This window comes from Ambystoma mexicanum, chromosome 3p (assembly GCF_040938575.1).
Source record: "Ambystoma mexicanum isolate Mex_15411 chromosome 3p, UKY_AmexF1_1, whole genome shotgun sequence".
Lineage (NCBI taxonomy): Eukaryota > Metazoa > Chordata > Amphibia > Caudata > Ambystomatidae > Ambystoma > Ambystoma mexicanum.
The window spans coordinates 1084807335-1084828869 of record NC_090925.1 but is presented as its reverse complement, the minus strand read 5'-3'; the positions used below and the strand labels follow the sequence as shown (position 1 = coordinate 1084828869).

Below are 21535 nucleotides of genomic sequence, written 5' to 3'. Positions count from 1 at the left end.
ACAAATTTCTATTCAGCTGCAATTCGCATTTTCAGCTCCTCTGTACTCAGCAAATAGCACCACTGCGGTCTCTCGGATACCACTCTGGACTTTCCTCACATCTGGGGTCCAGCACTATGTAGAGGTGGCTCAGGCTTGGTCAGTCCTGCTTACTGGGAGTCCGCAGGATCTTCCACAAGCTTGGGTCCGACTTAAAAGTGATGCACTCCGTTGGGTGTTCCTCTCCCTGGCACTTCGGTTCCAGCAGCAGCAGCAGTGGAAGTACAGCCGGCTCCAAGAGGATGTCCAAACGGTCACTTTGGAGTTGATTGGTCCCACCAACTCAAGGGGAGAAGTCATCCTTGCCGGGCTTCTCTAGTCGAGGCAAATTCGGGGGCTTCAGCACAGCAGCAGGGCTTCACCGGGCAAACCAATGGTCCACGAGTTGCAGCAGGCATCTCTTCCAAGTTGTTCTTCGGATTCCTTGGTCCAGTGGTCGACTCTGCCTTCCCAGCCAAAATGCCTTGCCTTTTATGCAGCTTTCTCCCATTAATTCCAGGCTAGCTGTCAATCACACAGCAGGGTGGCTGTCCTTGCCGGACAGACAGCCAATCACCTTTGGGTGCATTCCTGTAACCAAGGGGATTAAGCAAAGGGAGTTTCGGGCACCTCCCTTACTTCCTGCCTCTGCCAGAAATACTGGAGCCAGAGGCGGCCTTTCCTCATGAATCCCGCCAAATACAAAACGAACAAAGGGACCAAAGCTGGTTTGGCGTGCAGAGTAAATCTCAAGAAGGTTCTTTCTAGCAAGAAATGGCCACAAAAAAAAGACCGGGCCATTTTGACAAAATAGGCACCCAAGGCTGCAATTGCAGCCCGCAGTAAAAACACACAATGGTAGTAAAAACCAAACCACTGCCACCAGCCATTAATTGTAGAACGGGTACCATAACATGAGAAACTAGACAATGGAGATACTAAGTAACCCCTACAGCACCCTATGGTAAGATAGGGTGTGCTGGGTCTAGAAAGTTACAAAATGTAAGTAAAGTCAATTTCACTTCACTGCTCTTGGAAACAGTAGTTTATCCAAGAGAAAGTATTTAAACCTTTGGGAAATCTAAGAGACTTCCCTGTTTAGTTTAGTTTATTTATCTGTAGAGTGCTCCGAGCCCTCAGGCATCTGGGCGCTTGGCTTGAAGTTACACAATTACATTTTACATGGTTACATAAATACATTTGCAAATTGAAAAGAGGAAGAGGAAAGGAAGGCATAAGCACAAGGTAACGTGTTCACAGTTTACATATATACACAGACAATAGGAAAAACATTTTTGCAATGACGAAGAAAGCTGTACAATGGTGCAGTGTATAGGAGTTAGCCGAGTTCTTGCGCTAGTAGCCAAAGTTTAATGTATTTTCTAAACAGGTGGTAAAAGGGTTCTGCTCTTAGAGTAATGGGAAGCGCGTTCCAGCTTTTCACTGCCAAGACAGGGAGTTTCGAGCACCTCCCTCACTTCCTGCCCCTGCCAGACATACTGGAGCCAGAGGCGGGCTTCACTCATGAATCCCACCCAATACAAAATGAACAAAGGGACCAAACCTGGTTTGGCGCGCAGAGTCAATCTCAAGAAGGACCTTTCTAGCAAGAAATGGCAATAAAAGAATACCGGGACCATTTTGACAAAATGGGCATCGCAGAAAAAACACACAATGGTAGTAAAAACTAAACCACTGCCAACAGCCATTAATTGTAGAAAGGGTACCATATAAATGTTACATGAGAAACTAGACAAGGGGGATACTAAGTAAACCCTCCAGCACCCTATGGTAAGATAGTGTGTGCTGGGTCTAGAAAGTTACAAAATGTAAGTAAAGTCAATTTCACTTTACTGCTCTTGTAAACAGTAGTTTATCCAATAGAAGATGTAAACCTTTTGGAAATCCAAGAGACTTCCCTGTGCCACTGCACTGAAGGTGATGGGTGTCACAATACAAACATGATGCCTATGGAGTTTGTCAGACTCCAAAGTCACAAGAAACACAGAGTCGAAATCACAGAAAAATACATGAGAGTGGGAAAAAGGGTCTCACTCTCTCCAGGTTAAAAATAAAAAGTCCAGCAAAAGTGCTGGGGGTCTCTAAGGTAAATTAGCACATTTCTAAGAATTCTCCCTAGCAATGGGGTTTTTACATTATAAAACGCTTCTGTGAATCAGGCCATTAGTTTTAGCACTTATTTGTCTACGTTTAAAACAGAGGCATTTACCTTGCACGTTTTTTATTTCATTTTAAGTGTGAGGGCGACTGTTTGCTTAAGTTGGATGGCGAGACACAGGCTGTTCCCTAGTTTTGTTTTCATTGGTAGGGAAACTCATTTGGATAGGAATAGAGGCCTTTTTCCATACCCTTTTATTTTAATTAAATGGCCAATGTTGAAAACATTACAACTTTGTGTCAGTTTCTCATTTCTGATCGCTCAACACACACAGCAACACCAGCAGGATGCAGTGCTCCTAGTTCAAGCCGCACTAACATGTCGTGTAAGGTGAATGACCACAAAAAGGCCTACAAGGCTTATTGTGGTTGTCAGAGGCAGGGATTCAGCATTTGGGGGTCCAGAGGTGCAGCTGCAGAGCTTCTGTCATTCTGCTCATGCAAGTCCCCACTCTTGACGATTTGGGATCAAATCCCAGAATCCAACAAGGTATTCAGCAGAGTGGCAGCTCATATCCCTAACTTGGGTTTAAAATCGGACTGTAAACCTATCATCACCAATCATGCACCAATCATGCACCATTCAGAGTTTTGGCAGCCAGGCTTACTACTGGTAGGGCTACTGCTATCACTACTGGTGGTCCACACCACTTTCTCTTCTTTACGGAAAATCCCAGGGCATGTGGATTACAGAGGAATCCCAAACAGCCATCCCTATCAAGCATACACTGGCACCCTCACTCAGCCCCCATATGATCTCCTGGCCAAAGCTAACATTAGAAATGACCGTACATCCAAGGGCAACAACCTACAGTTGCCAAGCTCTGGGGGGCTCCCAAACAAATGAGGCTCCATTTTGGAAGCCACCAGGAAGAAAAAAGGCTTACTGTGAGCTAAATTAGCCACAGTTGTCGCAGCCCCTACTTTAAAGTACACTGCCACCAAAAGGAACAACAGACTGAGCCAGGTTGTTGGCCTTGTGAGACTACGGGGCACCATGGCAATTTTCCCCATCAATAGGACCATAAAGATCACAAAAAGGCCACATACATAGAAGAGTCACGTTACCAGTGAACTCTGAACGGAACTCACTGGGGTAATATAGTCAGGGCACGGCAAAACATAAGGTGACTTACAAAGTAGAGAAAAGGGTGATTTTGTACTTCAAACCAATGCAGGATGTCTTCAACGACTCATCAGGACTTGCAAGGTTTGTGCACACATGCATGGGAAACAACAGGGGATTGCAGGGTAAGAAAGTATAATGGGGCCTGAAAAGGTACTGCTGTCACTCTGATGCTGGGAATGCCAGCTACGGAAACATTGAGAAAACAAATGCATGTGAGCCCATGGCATGTGGGATATGGGAAGGGAGGCTTTGCAAATTCTAGCGCAGTGAACCAGTGCTGCTCATTCCTGCTGGGGCCAGAGGACAGGAGGTGACACCTGCTGCAGCCGGGGGAGAAAGGACAGGTAGAAGTGACTGGTGTTGAAGGGGAATACGTCCTTGGGCATAAGTGTGTGAAAGCAGCAATATGCCAATCACTTATAGAAAAGAATGGCTGTTTTAACTGTGTACTTAAACGATTTAGTGCTAAGTGGGATACATGGCCAAGAGGACACATCTAGAGGACATAGAAACCATTTTGGCTAACGGCAGCATTCACCAATCGCAAAGGATAACCTCAGAAAAGGACCACACTGAGACTATTAGATGGGGAGACTAGTCTCTGGATAGCAACCTCAAAACGATTGGCATCATTCATGAATGTTAAAATGGAGGGTAGCTCCCGAATGATAGCAAGCGATGACAAGTGTTGCAGAGCATCAGCGCAGTTATCGAATTGGAATCCACATAGCATAGTACTTTCATTGACATCCAAAATTGTGCAGCCTCGACAATCTTTCAAGTGTAAAGCAGTACTCTTGTTGCTTCCCTCCTAGGATTGTGCTATATAAAGCCCAGATACAAGTATATAATGGGGTCTTTGGAAAACAAAGCCAATATGAGAAATCTGTGGGTCTGGTTATCCAGGCTGACAAACCTGCTGAGGAGTTTGATGGATTTCTCAAGAATCTGTTGAGCAGTGAACTGGATTCTAAGGCTCAGATGTGGGCACACCCGTGGCACCAATTAAAAGCAAACAATTGCCTACAAAAGGTCTGAAAGGGGCACTCTGCAGTGCTTTGGTAGTGGAAGTCTGAGAGACCCTGAAAAGTAAAATCTGGCTCTTAATGCCTCGTGTTAGAATGCAAGTCCGTAACTGTGACTCAGAGTCACCTGCCGTTTTAGGATTCTCTCATGCTTCACAAACCTCTTATTCCCCAATGAGCCTCCAACGAGAGCCTCAGTGGTGATGTAATCAGGTGTCTGTGTACCTAGGAGTCCCCTAGGACTCCAGATCAGATTACTCCAAAGATATCCCATTGTACGTTTCCTTTAGGAGGATGGCCCGTTTGCCCCCTTGAGTGTGCTCACTCGTCTAACTCCTTATTAGACTGCACACAGTTGCAGCGTATTCTCAGTAGGTCTGCATTAAAATGGTGAGTGGTTTTTCAGAACCTACTCTGATTTGGGGTTCCGAGAAGCCAACTTTAAGATGAACGGAAGTCTTTCTACTATGCCTATGCTTACTATAATAATGTCCACAACCCAAACTGCACATATTATCCAGCATTAAAAGACGGTAAGTGCTGCATTATCATAGCATTACCCCTGCCTTCTACAAAGACTTCCATCCCATACAATCCTCAGGCCGAAGACAGGGGAAAAAGCGACTTCTATACAAATTATCAATTGGATAAATTCTTGTGCTGGCTGTTGCTGAGGTGGGATTACAGATCCCCAAAATGCAGGTTGCTGTTGGGGGTAGGTAGCATGCTTATCTATGATCCTCTGTCTTGATAATAAAAAGATTGGCGAATAGACGTTCAAACACGCTCAACTAAACAAATGCATTGCATGCATGTAATCAATACCTTCAGTCCCATGCCCTTGAGATCCTGGATTGCCAGAGGTGGAAAGTAGCCCAGCCAGTGTTCAGCCTCCGAAAAGTTCACAATCTCTTCGTCAGACAGGCCAAGAGACTGCATGATTCCCCATTGATACTTGGAAGATCCGGCCTTGGCAGCAGCTTTGCTCTGACAAGAAAAAACCCAGAAAGAATATAAAGTTATTTGAATAGGAACCAGTGTACATTTTGCTAAAACATCACAACAAACTTCAACAATTTCATACATTTAATAACCGAAATGGAACCCTACTTCCAGATCCATTAGTTACATATGTATGGACTGTAAAAACATTGGCCTGGCTCGAAGAGGGTTCCATAGCTGCAAATACACATTTTGGTTTCGCGAAAGTGACAATAGTTGAGAAGAGTTCCCTTGGTTGATTTATAGACCCCTCAATTTTCTTAATCAGGAACTCAGATTTAGCACTGAAAAGGGACTTTTTATATTATGTTGCTCTAAGGTGTTTATGTAAGGGAAGAAGGACCTGTTCAAACCAAGGTTTAGAAATTCTTTTTGGTTTTCCCAGTTTAAGTGGAGCTATTCTATTACATATATTGCCCATAATCTCTGCCCCATTGTCAAAGAATACTTCACAGTGCCACGAAGAGCCCATCTAATTAATTTTTTAACTCACGGCCCGGTTGTGAGAAGACACTTACAGAGGTTTCAAATCATTATTAGTTAAAATATCCCACAATTCCTTTGCATCAGGCATAGAGACATCATCCAACCAAAAGTCAGCAAGACATAATAGTTCCTTGTGTTTACTCCCTGTATCTGTTAGGAACTATTCGAAATCTGCTTTAAAAAAAAAAGGCTTGGGCTGGGACTGGAGGTCGGTAGCCAAAGGCAATTTTTCTAGCATTGTTGTGTGACCACCATGTTATGTTATCAATATTTATAGAGAGCACGTTCGCCCGAAGGCGCTAAACCGGCAGAGAAACAAGTGATAAGAGCTAGAACAGAAATGTTTTGAGGGAACGACGAATGATCAAGGATAGCCCGCAAAGAATGAGGGAGAGAGTTCCAGGCCTTGGCTGCAGCAACTGAGAAAGCTTGACTGAATTTGCGGGAGAGTCTGAACTGGGGAACTTGGACCAAGAGAGCAGATTGAGAGCGAAAGAGACGAGATGGAACATAAGGAAGAAATTTGGCCTGAAGATATTCTGCCCCTATTTACTGGCATGTCCCATCTGGGTGGAGGAATATATAAGGAACCCATGATGGCAACAGTAAAGAAGGACACAAGTGATCACAGTTCAAGGGTGTTTATTAAACTGTATGCAGGTTGGAAAAACGCCTAATCTAAAGCTAAATCTAAGATGGGAGCAAGCGTCGGCCATCAAGTGAAAATAAGGCAGTCCTTGTGGCGTTGTCAAATAAAAAGGGCCTATACTAAGAAAAACATATTGCCAATCCTTACAACTAAAACAAAAGGGGTGAGGGATAGTTTTCAAGAAAAGAAAGATGTGTTCACAAATAATGTCAGGATGCAGTAGCCTGGGTCTCCCTTGCCCACGTTTTGAGCACAGGGTAAGGTAGGATCTTGGAGCACAGTACACTCTCTAGCTTTCCCAGCACGAGACGACAGTTCCGCTTTAAGCTATCAGGGCCGTCGATGGCCAAGTCTTGTTCCTCTTGAAAGTCTCTTGCCTTTCGAGGACCTGATGTATTCATGGTAACCAAAACAAAAGTTATAGTTTGTTTCCATCTGTAACTTAGGGTGCTACTTCTTCACCCCTGGATTCCCCGATGTGGGCTCAGATCCACAAAAAGTCCTTAACACTGTCAGGGCCTCTGGTATTTAGCCCTCTGATTTTGGAGAGCCTGATATATTCAATTCTTTAAACAACAAACGTTATTTTTTACAAATGATAGTTTATTTCCTTGTGTATCTTAGGGTGATGATTCTTCACCCCTGGGTCCCCCTCCTCCGGGCGCTGAGCCCCCTACTTTTAGCCTCCCTCTGCCGGGTTCACTATGGCTTTTCCTTTTCCTTCTTTCACAAATCTTAATGTCTTTTTAAAACAGTTCCAGTGGACATCCCTGCGCCGGGTTCACGTTTGTCAACTGTTTCTTGGGACTTTATACTTTGCCCCTCTTTACTGGCATCCCATTATCGGGTTCCCTCTTGCCATTTCACAATTCCTTTTGCTTATGATGCTTGCGGGATTAAGTTCCCTTGTTTTGTCAACATGCGGGATTCACTTCTCTTGCTTTCTCTACAGTTCCTAGGTCAAAGGCTTGCGACTGTATGGGGATTTTGCTAGACCTCCTGTATGACCACTTTGACCTGCCTTGGCGGCTCTCCTATGGCCTTCTAGAATCAGTACTTTTGGCTCAACAAGTGATCGACCAGAGTCTCTCGAGTTTGCACCCACGTGGTGCCGGTTCCCTCTGTAGCAGGTCTCTTCCCTTTACACTTTACAGTTCTTTAAACTCTTCTAAATATGCCACTTTGTGACCTTCATATATCACAGTTTGGTTTCCTTTTGGCTTTCCCTTCCCTTACCGGCTGTGAAGAACCACTTGGCTTTCTTTGTATCTTGAATCAAAGGGGGTAACCGGGTAGCAAAAGATACCCTTGCTCCTGCATAACAGCGTCGGAACACTACGTGTACCGTCGGCATCTGCTGCAACAGACTTGGGCTATTGTCTTCGGTCTTACGATTCCTTCTGCAGAGGTTTCGCGGGTCTGAGTCGAAAAGGGCAAGGTTGTGTCTCTCCTCGTCAGCCTCTCGATATTCGTTGCCTGTCGCCTCCTCTTGAACTGGTGTGCCTGGATAGCCGTCTCATTGTGCGGTCTGTCTTACCCGTACTGTGCTCTCTTACTCCACCTTTTATCCCTGTGTGTGTGATTGTGGTTAGTTGCCCGTCTGCCTGACCCTTGTGTCGGGACATGTCAGATAAACAGCTCTATGGGTCTGTTGTCTTTCGTGGGGCAAAAAGGTGTTTGGGTCAGAAACGGGGGGGTTAGGTGCCCTGAGGTAGTGGTGACTGAACACCGGAGGATCCCCGGCTGTTACCGCCATACTACCTGGACCGAAGAACGAACTTCTGAGATCCCGGGCTCAGCACCTGCCTCAACGCCACCGGGGGTTGCCCGGGACGGGCTTTCGGGATCTCCGTCCTAGCCGACGCAGCCCCCGGGAATACATGCGACATCACCTGCGGCCCTGCCGTGCCAGACCGAACGCTGTGGCACGGCCTATCCTCACCCCTCCACCTGAATTCTTACACACACTACGACAGGTCGGGATTGAAAATGTACTCATCTGCTGCCAGAATATGGGGGAGAGGGGCGGCCGCCGCGTCGCTGCCTGATTGCAGTGCCCGAGGATACCAGCGGGGCTTAACGGCCGCTCCCGCCACGCCTTTTGTGGAGTCTCTGCCTTTGACCATACAGAGGGGCTCATTAACTGCTTGCGTGGCGGCTGTGCTACGAATTCCACTGACCTTCCCACAGGCTTCCGGGGGACCCAGATCTGTCAGTGGCTGGGGGCCTCTGCAACCCGCTGTGTGTACCCGGAAGCGTGGCACTTCAACACAGCCACACACCTGGTCCATCCTCGACCTTACATAGCACCCCAGGGGCAGACTCTGAGGTCGGCACCCTTGTGTGGCCTCCAGCAACTCTATTCGACCAGCATAGTGGCAGTAGGAGTCAGGTGTTGCTGATGGGATAGACCACAATGGTGGAGACGCTGTGTTTTTTTTTTTTGTAACTAGATTTTCTGGGCTACGTGGGAGGCCACAATTCATTTAGAGGAAGCAGACAACATACCAGTCACAGACCGCGTCTCTGGCCCCACTGCAGCTGCCTGTCTTCGTGGGGGTGCAAGCAGAGGGGAGCCCACACCTTCATCTGTACGGGGCCCTATGCGGCAAAACGCTCTTCCCTCTCTGTATATCACTGCCGCCAACACGCAGGGCCGGGAGACAACGAATCCTCGCTGCTCCACGTGCTGCCGGGGTCAGCCTGCCAGCGCACCTCAGACCTGATTGGACGCCCCCTCCTTGCCTGGACACAGTAACACTTGGCTTAAAAGGCAGCACTTGGTAACCGGGAGTCGGAAACCAGATGTCAATATCTACAGGACCCGAACTCTGCGATATCTGGTAGGCAACGCCAACCTGCTCCATACCTTGTTTAACTTGTTGAACCCTATGAGATTCCAATACCCTTGCAGGTGGGAAACTGATGATTATCCTCCTGGCATGCGCCCTGGCATGAGTGGCCGCAGCCCGCCAGAGGTTCACGGATCCAGGTGCTGCGGCCGCATGCATCCCCCCCCTTGCCCATTGCGGCCGCTGGGCTGCAGGGCGGAGCGAGTTGCGAGGCGACTCCAGACCCGGCCACTTATAACCCACATGTCATGGCAGGATTCTCTCCCTCCTGTTTGGGATCCGGACTGTCCAACCTTACTCTGCCACTCAGTTGGTCGCCTGCGAGCTGACTCCCGGTGCCCGGGCGTTGAGGCCCTCTCCACGGTGTATCATATCACTATTCGACAAGCCCAGCGAATGACCGCCGCAAGAGATACGCCTTGTCTCTGTTAGTCTACATCTGCAGGAGTGCTCTCACGCCCCTGGGGCTACCTATTGGACTTACTGTTCACCACTACGCACTCTGACAGCATGACCAAAGGGGCCAACAAAAGACAGAGCTCCATGAACATGTACGCGAAGACAACACAGACCGGCGGAACCGCAGGTGGAGCAGGCGGCGGCCACCTCATTACCCTCAGATAACCCCGATACTTCGAACATTTTTGAGTACATGTGGGAGGGGTTCACCGCCCTCCACTCAAAGCTGGATGATATGAGCGGAACTATCTGTTCAATCAAAGCCCATATGGAAAAGAGACAACCGAGTGACGGAGGTTGAAAATAGAATGAGTACTGCCAAGGATGACATTGGCTCCCTCCGGGCCGAAATGAACACGCTATCCAGACGGATCGGGGAGATCAGCAAGAAAAACGAGGATCTGGAGTCGCGCTCTAGGCGCAATGAAATTCGTATCATTGGCATCCTGGAGGACAACATTGAGGGCCCCATGGAGGACTACATTGAGCAAACCCTCTTATCCCTACTGGATTCTCCGAAACTGTCTCCACAATTTGCTATTGAGAGGGCCCATCGATCCCTAACGGCTAAGCCTAAGGCAGGGGCCCCTCCCCGCCCGATCATAGCAAGGGTACTGAACTACCATGACAGAGATGCCCTGCTACGTGCTGCAAGGATCAAAGGCGATCTGCTCCTGGGGTCCTCCAGGATCCATCATTACCCGGATTTCTCCACTGACGTCCAGCAGGAACAAAAAACCTTCCTCTCTGTGAAGAAAAAACTGCGAGACCTGGGAATTAGATACTCCATGTTGTATCCAGCCAAGCTTAGGATTGAGCACGCAAACAAAGTTTTTTTCTTCACTATCCCAGATGAGGCGACCAAATTCATTGAGGAGCACTTCCCTGGATGATTGGCCCACTGTGATCGCTACCATGTGTATACCTGACTGAATCTTCCGTAATGCTCAACCCCCACTGTGGGCCGGGCTTCGGAGGTACCCTGGTTATGTACCCCATTGCCAAAGTGCCTCCATTGTTTTGCGCCTCATCTCGCACTTCTGATCCGTGATGTAGTAATACTGTTTTGTCAAGTTATCAATGTCCCAGCACGAGCGCGTTCCACCTCGATTAAGTGTCGAGCCCCCAGGCGAAGTTGCCAATGGTTTTGTTCTGATTCAGTCTCTGTTTGGGTTTCACCTCTCTGATTGGGAGAGGGGTGTGGGTGGAGAGTGTTGGAAGGGGGTTAAATCTGGAAAATTGCTTGGCGAGCGATTTGAGACTGGAATCTCCCTACAACACACAATGAGACCGTTTGGCCTGCTGCCTTATACTCATGGGCTGGGACGGGAGAGGGCAACATTTGTTCTAGTTTACTATATATATTAAGGATGTACAAAAGGTGGAACAATGGCTGACACTGTCTCATGCATGAGCTGGAACATAAGGGGGTTGGGTAATCATGCTAAAATGCGGAAACTGCAACTCTATGCTGAGAGACATCATGTTAACCTGCTTTTTTTTTACAGGAAACGCATGCCCTTACGGGCACCTGTGAGGGATTTGCAAAATCCTGGGGTCCCCAACGGTATTATACTGTCTATTCCACTCAAAACCGTGGTGTCATGACAATTAGCCATAAGAGCCTCCAATTTCAACAGAAGGCAGATCACATTGACCAGGCAGGACGTTATGTTTTACTTTTCGGCACCCTACAGGGTAAGGAGATAGTGCTGCTGAATGTTTATGGGCCGAGCATAGACAATCCTGATTTTTATGAACATCTCTCTGCTCTTTTGTCTGGGTTCCCACTTGTCCCAATACTCGGGGGTAGGGGGAGGCTTCAGTACCATCCTCGATGTTCACTACGACAGATGTGGCAACAAGCCTCGCCAACTGTGCAAGGAAGCTAAAACTATTCTCGATTTACAAGCTCACTTCGAACTTACCGACCCATGGCGAATCCTCCACCCAGATTCACGCACGTTCTCCTGCTAATTGTCAGTACATGACTCCCATTCCTGCATCGACAGATGGCTTATCACAGACACTTTACTTGCAACCATCACTCATGCCTCCATCCTCGCTAGGACATTCTCTGATCACTCGCCAGTGTAAATATCCGTTAAATGGTATGCAGACGAACCCAAGACCCGTTCATGGAGGCTAAAGCCACACACCCTGTTGGATGTCGCCTTTGAATCCGAATTGGGCAATGATATTGAGGACTTCTTCACTGTGAATACTGGCACTGTTGCATCTCAATCCACGCTGTGGGAGGCTTTTAAGGCATATATCAGAGGAATGGCGATCTCTAAAGAAGCAGGGGTGCTTAGAACTATTAGGAGAGACATAGCCAAAAGCGAAACTAAACTCTCATCTCTCGATACACAGTACGTTGTCGCATCATCACCTGATACGCTCGCTGAGATAGGTAATGAACTAGAGAACCTCTACACCAATTCTGACACAGCTACTGACAACGATATCAATATGTTTCTGGACGGTCTCCCACTATCAAACCTTTCCGCGGAGACTAGGGATGCCCTAGATGTTCCGATCACTTCTGAAGAACTATCAAACGCCATTGACTCGCTAGCCTCTGGGAAGGCTCTGGGATCTGATGGATTCCCAATTGAGTTTTATAAGAACTATAAATCCTGCCTCATTCCTCCACTACTGGTTCTCTGGAACGAAGCACGCCTTGTTGGAATTCTACCCCCCTCCCTGCGCACATTTTTCACAACGCTCGCCCGTGTTACCAAACGACTTCCTCTGGCACTCTGGTGCGGTCCGCCTGAAACTTGCAATGCTGACAGCCCCGGTGGCGATGGGGGGACTCGGTGCCCCCAACTTCGAAGGGTACTGGATAGCTGCTCAGGTCCACTATGCATCATTCTGGTTCGTGCCTACTGACCCACCCTTGCATGTTAAACTAGAACGCCTAGCCGTAGACAACTATGACATTCCCTCCCTAGTTCTTCCCCACTGTGCTGACAGATTCGGACCTTTGGATCCCGTTGGTGTTACGGTGCTGGTCCTAGCCGGGGTGTGGAAACAAACGGGTTTCACGGGCATTTTCCCTTGTGGAACTTCCTCCCTAACTCCCCTCCAGTAGACGCTGTGACCGCGGACCGCGGGGTTGCTTGCTGTTAGAGATATATTTGCACAGGGCGCCTTTACAGAGTGGAACGACCTCCGTAGGCAACTGCGGAGCAGCCCCTCCTTTTGGCTGCAATATGCCGGTCTGTGACGCGCCCTAAAGGCCAGGCTGCCTGACTTCCCTACCATCTCACAGGACGATCCAATCCTATCAGAAATGATTAACACCATGTCCCCTCTATATTATAAGTTGCATTCCAGACTCGGGCATCCCCCCTCCCCCCCCCCCCGTTTGCCAGGCTCAGGGACTCTTGGGCTGGGGACTTAGAGGTTGAGGTATCCGATCAGCGCTGGAAGTACATGTGTACCCAACCACAATTTCCTTCAACTCCCGGTTTAAACTGATTCTGTTTAAAATTCTATATAGATTCCACTACACGCCGGTCAGGTTGCACCGTATGTCACGAGATCCCCCCTATATATACCCAAGATGTAACGCTGATGAAGCGGACTACATGCACATGCTATGGTCATGCCCTAAACTCACACGGTTTTGGGTTACGGTATCCACATCCTTGTCAGACATGTTGTGCACCATCATCCCTACCCCATTAACTTGTCTTTTTTACGAGCTTCCTGAACTGGGCTGGGATTCCAAGAGATTGGCATGCCTGGGACTCCTCCTTCCAAACTGCAGTATCCTTTTGGTATGGCTTCGACCCAGACCCCCTACACATGAACAATGGCTTTGCGCCCTAACGTGGGCCTCAGATACCGAGGAGTGTTGGCTGCTGTTACAACTGAGTAGATCTAGGCCAAGGGACATTTGGGCCCCTTTTCGACTCCATGTATCCTCCCTGTCAGCCGCCTCGCGAGGAGGGAGAGATACACTGCCCTCTCCCCCTCCCGTCATCGATAAGCCAATGTGTATGACAGTTTTGTGGTTGGCTCATTGTTCACCCCTCCAACCCCCATTGTGTGCCACTGCTATTCTAATGTTCTGGTTGTCTCATGTCCCTGCAAATGTACCAGATATGGACTCATTGGTCTGAAATGTTACGGTTGCTCTCTGTTGTTTTGCCAAGCATTAATTACGTTTTTTTTAAAAACAAAAAAACGGGGGGGGGGGGGGTTAGAGTTTCAAATTGTTCTACGGGGTATGATGGGGAAACAATGCTATATGAAATTACAACCTTCATATTAAGAGGTTTTTTTGGTGAACTCGAAAGGGTGTGTTTTGGAGGGGTTTTCAAATAAGTAGGATAGTTTGTGAGGCAAACGGGAATAGCTAGGATTGTGAAATTAACAGAGAGGTTTGTGGGAATGGTAGTGCTTTATTTCAGCATGTTGGGAGTGCAAAAAATAATAATCAGAGGGACGGGAAGAAGAATGGTTGGGAGTATTTGGATAGAAAGCGGGAAAGCAGGGCTTCTCAGAGATGTCTTTTCGATTCTAATGGGGTTCGTGCTCCTAGGTTATTTACCAGATAAGGAGGGTTGGGACAGGAGATATCTAATGGGATGAAGGGAGGCAGATGTAATACAGCCTACGAAGGTTTCAGGGATCTCGTCCTACTCTCCTTCTCTGGTATAATACTGCGTCGGCCTTGGGTTATTCCCTTGAGTACAACCCCGGGCTTCCCCATGCCGGTGAGCCTTTCTCGCTCTTTCACCGCTAGAGTTGGGATCCGAGCGGATCAGCCCTTCGTTGGCCACCTGAATAAGGGTTTCACGGGGTTCGCTATGTGAGATACCCTCGTATATTTCACAATTCCCACTCAAATGCCTCTAAATGGGAGATTTATTGATTTGCATTTTTAAAGCGCTCACACAGCCATTTGCAGTGAGAATTTTAATATCACTGCCCCCTCACCCCTTTGTTAGTCCTATTGATGAACTGAATGGTATATTCCTCCGGAACCAACCAATGCAGTAGAGCATGGGATGACTCATTGAACCATGTCTCAGTAATAACCAATGTCTGGCTCATGCTCTTCAATAAAGTCATGTATCTCATGCATGTGACTGTTACTCACTCCCCTTCCCTTTGTCTGCCCGAGTGCCTGAATGGAACCAGTTCCCACTGGGTGCTGGCTGTCCTGTCTGGACAGCCACCCGCCCTATTCTGTAAAATGCTGAGAGAGTTTGTAGAACGGTGTGTGGGAAAACTGAATAAACTGCAAGGTTCCTGAGGTGAAAGGCAAGTCGACCACTGAAAAAGAAGTAACTGAAGCTGAAGATGACCAGACGCCTACAGACCCTTCCCATCACTGTGAAGCGACCACTGCTGTCCTGACCCCATTTTCTACTCAACAGAGGAGCTCCGAAGAGGACAACTCCTTCCCTTTGGCTGGTGGGATGAACTACAAATTGAGCCATTTCCCAAAATACTGTGCCTTTCCATAGCTGCAGACGGCGAATACCAGGAGTCAGAACCGTAGACCAACCAAGGAGACTGAAGAAATCCATCTCGAAACTGATGCTGAACCATCCCATTCAGAGTCCTTCCTTTTGTCACAAGACCAAGGATTCAGGAGACCTGGTCCGTTGCTGCTACACAGAGGAGAATCCAGCTACGAGCATTTCTTCTAACCTAAGGTACTGTGGGGTGAAAGATATAACTTAACTTGCACCGAGAAGTTGCTCCAGGGCGAATGGAGTACATGAAGAGGTGTCCACTCTACCTCTGACCCAAGCTTGCTAACTTGTGTCCCTCTAGGGAATAGTTTTGCAGGGTCCCCCTTGTTGTGTTATTTGGTCAAGTAACTTATCCTAGAGACTGAAAGTATGCTGAGGAACCTTTGCTGTTCTGCTACGGCTTAAGACTTTGGATCCACTCCTACACGGACCTTTTCGTATAGTTAGGGTTTTGACTTTTTAAAGCGTTAAGTTTGGGCAAAAAGTGTCTCTAGGACATTCAGCTCTGCTGATGTGTGATTAACCAACCTTTTTCCTTCCTAAAAGACTTTATCTTACGTGTTTTTGCTAACTAAGTACAATTACCGTTTATCTGTATAGTACCGTGAATGCACAGTAGTACAGATAATATGGTAGCACTGTCATTAGTGTCAAACTTTGTAACAATTGTACCGCAAGCATCTACCATTGAAGCAATCGCCTTTGAAAAGTATTAAGGATTCTTAATGTGTGTTAGTTAAATGAATTATGGATCTACCTTTCTTGTGTATATATAATAAATGTATATTTTAATATAACATTTTATGGGTGTTTCTTTGGACTATTGTACTTAATGGGTTTAGTGTACATACCTACCACTCACATCTTCCTCCTATGATAAGCCTGCCTGCTCTGCCAGTCTACCAAGATCCTTTGATTTATACTAAGAGGTGGGGACCTGTTTCCCAAGGGATAGTTTTATGATGTCTTACCTCAAGTGGCCTTTAGGAAAACTCCCCTAACAAGCCTCGACTGCTCTGCTACCTCACCTTAATTGGGTTTTGGCTAACATCTCAGTGTCTTCCCGATTCCCCATCATAGTGTGGCATCCCAAACTCCACCCACCAGGGGTGAGTTTGGAAATCCATCTTAAGTAGCATACAAAAATCATTATTTAAGTCAATGAAGTGCTATTGCCACCAGTCCTCCACCCCCCTCAGCAACCCCACAGGCCAGACGCGCATTATGTATGGATAGCAAACGTGCATCTATAGCACATGTGCATGGCACCCCATTCAACTGGCAGAAGACCAATCACCTCAATCTAGTCGCAGCTCAGTCTCAGACCGCCTTGAACAGCCCACCTTCCGACTTAAGGACACCATATCCTTATAAACAGCCGTTTAGTGTGCTGCTCATGCTGCCTGCATCCAATTCAGGTATGTGGCCCTCTGCTAGGGGCTGGCTAGACACCAAATCGCTGCCTCCAACGGAAGAGGAGCTAATGACAACTTCCAAGAAGCTCACTTTTACGGGGAGGGTTGAGTTGGAGTTCAGCACATATTTACCCAGATCAGACAGCTTACAGAAGCTTAACATTCAACTGACAACTACCACATATTGATTTTAAAACTGGCAAACTTATAAAATGTCCACTTGTAAATAGCTACTTGCCAGTCTTACAATCAAGCCTTGATTTTAAAAGCAGAGTGAACATACCCATTTCCCAAAATGAAATGAACAGACCTTCTTGCCCTTTCAGTGCTTCGTGTTTTACCTTTTTGCCTTTTGTTTTGTCTTTGATGATAACCTCCTCTTCTACTTTTTTAATAGGTGTTTCGTCAAAATCCTCATCATCTTCCTCAGGAAACTGGGGCGGGCATCCATACAACTCCATTTCCCTCTTCAGCTTATCTGCACAGGCCTAGGAGAGAAATGACAACCAGGATTAGTCACCGAGAACACACACACACACACACACACACACACACCCCCCTCTTAATTTTTGATCGTAGCTGTTCTTAGAAAGTGGTGCGTCTAGCTTCGGGACACTGGCAGTTCAGTTCATGAAGAAGCATGTCTTGGTGATCAAGGCGGGTCCCCTTCATTACGAGGAATTCATGTTGCGCACACGATATTGATGATGGGGGGATGAAAGCAAAACTGGGATAGTGTCGCAAATCCATATGAATAACGTAGAAAGATACAATTTTAAAACTGCGAATGCAACATGAACACAAATCCATACAATAGGCAACGATTCGTTGTTAAACAGGCATTTTAAAAGTACCCGGAACATTCTTGACGGGAAAGATAACTAGTTACTAGGTAATAAGGTTGTATGAATAAGGTTGGTTCACAGTCCTTGCCAGGCCCAAGGGCAGGGTCTGACGGTTATGTTTTTTTCCAGGTCATCAAAGGTTGTAAGTGTCCACATAAAATAGATTAAGGCGCCAGGAGTCTGTGGAATGGAGATGACTGTCTATATATAATTCAAACAAAATCCTGTTTAAGCAGACCTCTCTCTATTTGCCAAAATTTGTTCAAACCATGTGCAATCATACGTTAAAAGTCTTAGGCCAGTTATTGCTAGCAATGAATTTTGTTTTCAATACCAATGTTTAACCATGTACTGACATCAGGACCTACCTACAACTAATCCAGAGAAGAGGTGTGTTTTGAATATGATCTGAAGAGAATAATGAAGATAAGCCTGACAAATGAAAATTGAAGAATTGGGGAAAGATTGGATTTCTTTGAAGAGGTTTTGTCCAATCATATTTGGGGGCAGAGGGTAATAAATGTATCTGGGAGTGTTTTAAATGAATGCAAAAAGTATGTAAACTGCCAACTGATGTTGTATTTGCTGAGACCTGGGTTAATTTGGTCCTGCAACACCATCTAACCACTCCCCAGACCATTTGTGCAATAAACCTGCTTTATGTACAACCGTGTACTCGCTTCTTAAGTCATGGACCTATTTTGGGTTAAGGAGATTACGGTCCACCCCTACATTTGGCGAGCCAAGGTAGGAGCCCAGGCGTTCCGAGACGTTGGGGGTCTTCTGTCCACATCTCTCAGCTACGGCAACTCACGACAGGGACCAGTCTTCCGTGCACGGTGAAAAAGAGGTCTGTGGACGCCATATTCGTTAAAGGTCCATCTGCTCCCCGGAAGCGGAAGCATTGTGTTAGCTGTGCGGAACGATTTGACGAAGCACCACATCGGAGCAACTCGAGTTCACGCGAGTACATGGTTGGGGTGTAAAGCAAGTGGGCAAATAGGGGTAAAAATGGGGTTGTTTCCTTGAGTTGAAGGGGCGGGGTTGTTTTTTGGGGGTAAGGGTAGAATTGGAGTGTGGGTGTGAAATTAGTTGAGGTTGCAGGGTTTGGAAAATGTGATGTTTTTGTGTGGCTGAACTGTGCTGTGTTGTAAGTCCTTTGTATATATTTTTTACCTAGTTTGTTATTTTAGAGGTGTGAGGGGGCATCTTACCACGCACGTCCAGTGTGACGCTTGTCCCGATACCCTTTAGTTTGCTTGTCTGGTTGGCTGGACCTTAACCTGAAGTTGGGGTGGTATCTTAGGGTAAGTCCAGCTGTAGATACCTTTCTGAAGGAGGCCTTGACATTCTTTTGTATTTGCCGTGCGGTCGGAGCCCCTCACCTCAATTTTCTTGGTCAGTCGAAGTAGTGAAGGGAAACTTCCTGTAGTCAGGACGAGCCTGTAGCAGAGAAGGCCATACTAGTGGTAAAGAGAGCAAGTGCAGCGGTGCTGTAGTGGAAAGCATTGCACCCCTTTTATGCTTGAGCAGTGGGGATTTCTCGGAAATAGTGGCCGGCAAGTGTTTTTGATAACATGCTGTCTTCTGTATATGAGTGAGAAGTCGAATTTGAGTAAATAAACCACAAAGCACAAGGGCTCAAAGTTAGAAAAGCTGTTAAACATCGTGCAATAATGGAGGATTTATGAAAAAAATGTGATGGGCCATAATGTTTAAATTCTTGGGGGAAGGGCTAAAAATAAAAGATGGTGCCGTAATTTCTTCTGCACCACCCCCATATGGGTGCTATCCTTTATCGCCCACAGAGGGGTACACAGACCCTGAGTTTGGGCCACCATTTTTCCCAGCAGCTACTCCAGTGGTTGCAAGATGGACACAGGTAACACCTCCATCAGTTACGATTTCTAAGAACTGGGATTTTGAGGAAAGTGGAAGAGTAACTCCTTCAATGGTTAGGGCTGCATAGAGGTTGAAAACAGAGAGCGGGAAGGGAAGAACTCCCCCAACTGCTAGGTTAGCGGTTAGCAGATAGATTAAGGGAGCAGGAGCAAGTAAGACCAATAGTAAGAAGAGCAGAGGTAGGATTGGAAATGAGAGAGAAAGAAGAGGTTAGGCCCCTTTCTGCGAGGATAGAGGATAGATTGCGAAGAGAGGCAGATGCGCAAGAATGGGAAAAGATGAAGAAAGCGCTACGGTTAGCGGAGGAAGAGGTAATGCTGTTATGGAAGCAGAGAGATTAAGAGCGGGAGGAAGTGAGAAGACGGTTAGGGGATGTAGAAGGAGGAAGATGGAGACATGGACAGGTTCATGTTAGATTGGATGACTCGGTTATCACAACGGTTCGGGTGGACATGAAGAACATGGATGCTGTCATGGTTACAGGGGCTGAGCAGGGAGAACGCGAGACGGCACCCTATGGTAGTGCCGATTATGCTTCTGTGACTGTAGAAGGGTTAGGGGATGTAGTAGCCGGAGTAGACTATAAAGAAGGAGAGGACTGGGATGTTGAGCAAGGACAGCAGGGTGTGGGCACCCTAGCTCCTGCTCCAGTAGCAGCGATAGGAAGCACACTATGGAACCATAGGACACGCCAGGGTATTTGCATGGCTGTAGTCAGTAGGAAGGGAGAGATGGGGGAAGCCCCAGTAAAAACAGGTATAACCCAGTTTCTGTTGCTCCAGAAGGGTTTAGGAAGGGCATATTATGTCACGTGGTCACACATGGACCGGAATCATTTGATGAAGACATTCCCTTTGCTCTCTGCAGGGGCGGGGAAGTCGATTTATTAATTGGAGACGCACACTGCTGGTGTCATGTTGGCCATAGGGAACATAAAGAGCTTATTCACGGCCCTAATGGAGGAGCGGTCAGATGAGCTTTGGAAAAGATTGGGTTATCCGGGAGTTCAGTTGGATACAAATACCCATGATGGAGCAGCTTTTAATAATCTTAGGGCACAGGTATGGGGGGGCCTGATATCAATTAGATTTTAGCTAAGACAATGAAATTGGGTGATGATCCTGCTGCACACATCCAGTTAATTCAGGAGATGTGGATGACAGAAACGTTAAAAGCGTGGGACAATAATGTGGGGATTTTTACCACATGCTGAAGAAGGGACTTCCCAAAGAAGTCCAGCACGATTTAGATGAAGTAGTAGGGATGGATTCCAAGAGTTGGCCAGAAATTCAGGCACACATTGTGCATTTTTGCAGGAGAAGACAGGAAATAGAGGGAGAATATATAGCAGGCACAAAACGCAGAGGCTAATGCTCATTCAAAAGAAATTGGCCAAGATTTGTTTTGAAGGGGCAATTATTACAAATTCTATGGAGGAGCAGCAGGGGCAACCGGGACAACGGGGACACAGTGAACCGGGTATGACGCAGGGTTGCGTGGACGGGTATGTTCCCGGTCCAAGGCCAATATAAGGGTGTTCGGGAGAATTCTCAAAAATTTGCTAATTCCTCTCTACCTTAAAGACCCCCAGCACGTTTGGCAGACCCTAGGACATTTTAATTTTTACCTGGAGAGAGTGAGGCCCTTTTTTCCCACTCTCTCATGTAATTTCCTGTGATCTAAACTCTGCGTTTCTTTTGGTTGTGGAGTCTGACAAACTCCATAGGCATCATCTTTTACATTGTGTCACACAGCACGTTCAGTGCAGTGGCACACGGAAGACTTTCCATATTTCCCAAAGGTTTAAATACCTTTCTCTTGGATAAACTACGGTTTCCAAGAGCAGTGAAGTGAAATTGACTTTATTTACATTTATAACTTTCTAGACCTAGCACACACTATCTTACAATAGGGTGCTAGAGGGGTTACTTAGTATCCCCTTTGTCTAGGTTCTCATGTAACATTTTCATGTTACCCTTTCTACGACGAATGGCTGGTGGCAGTGGTTTACTTTTAACTACCATTGGGAGTTTTTACCGCGGGCTGCGTTCGCAGCTGCAGTAAAGCACCCAAGGGT

General features: G+C 46.9%; 1 protein-coding gene across 1 annotated transcript in view; it reads right to left on the bottom strand.

Moving 5' to 3' along the window:
* The window catches only part of LARS1 (leucyl-tRNA synthetase 1), an 860995-nt gene that overhangs the window by 786193 nt on the left and 53267 nt on the right, over positions 1 to 21535 (bottom strand). Inside the window, exons 5-6 of the mRNA XM_069652446.1 lie at positions 17053 to 17199; positions 5176 to 5337 (exon numbers count right to left, since the gene is read on the bottom strand). Of these exons, the coding sequence (XP_069508547.1) occupies positions 5176 to 5337; positions 17053 to 17199 (309 nt within the window). The remainder of the gene's footprint in view (positions 1 to 5175; positions 5338 to 17052; positions 17200 to 21535) is intronic.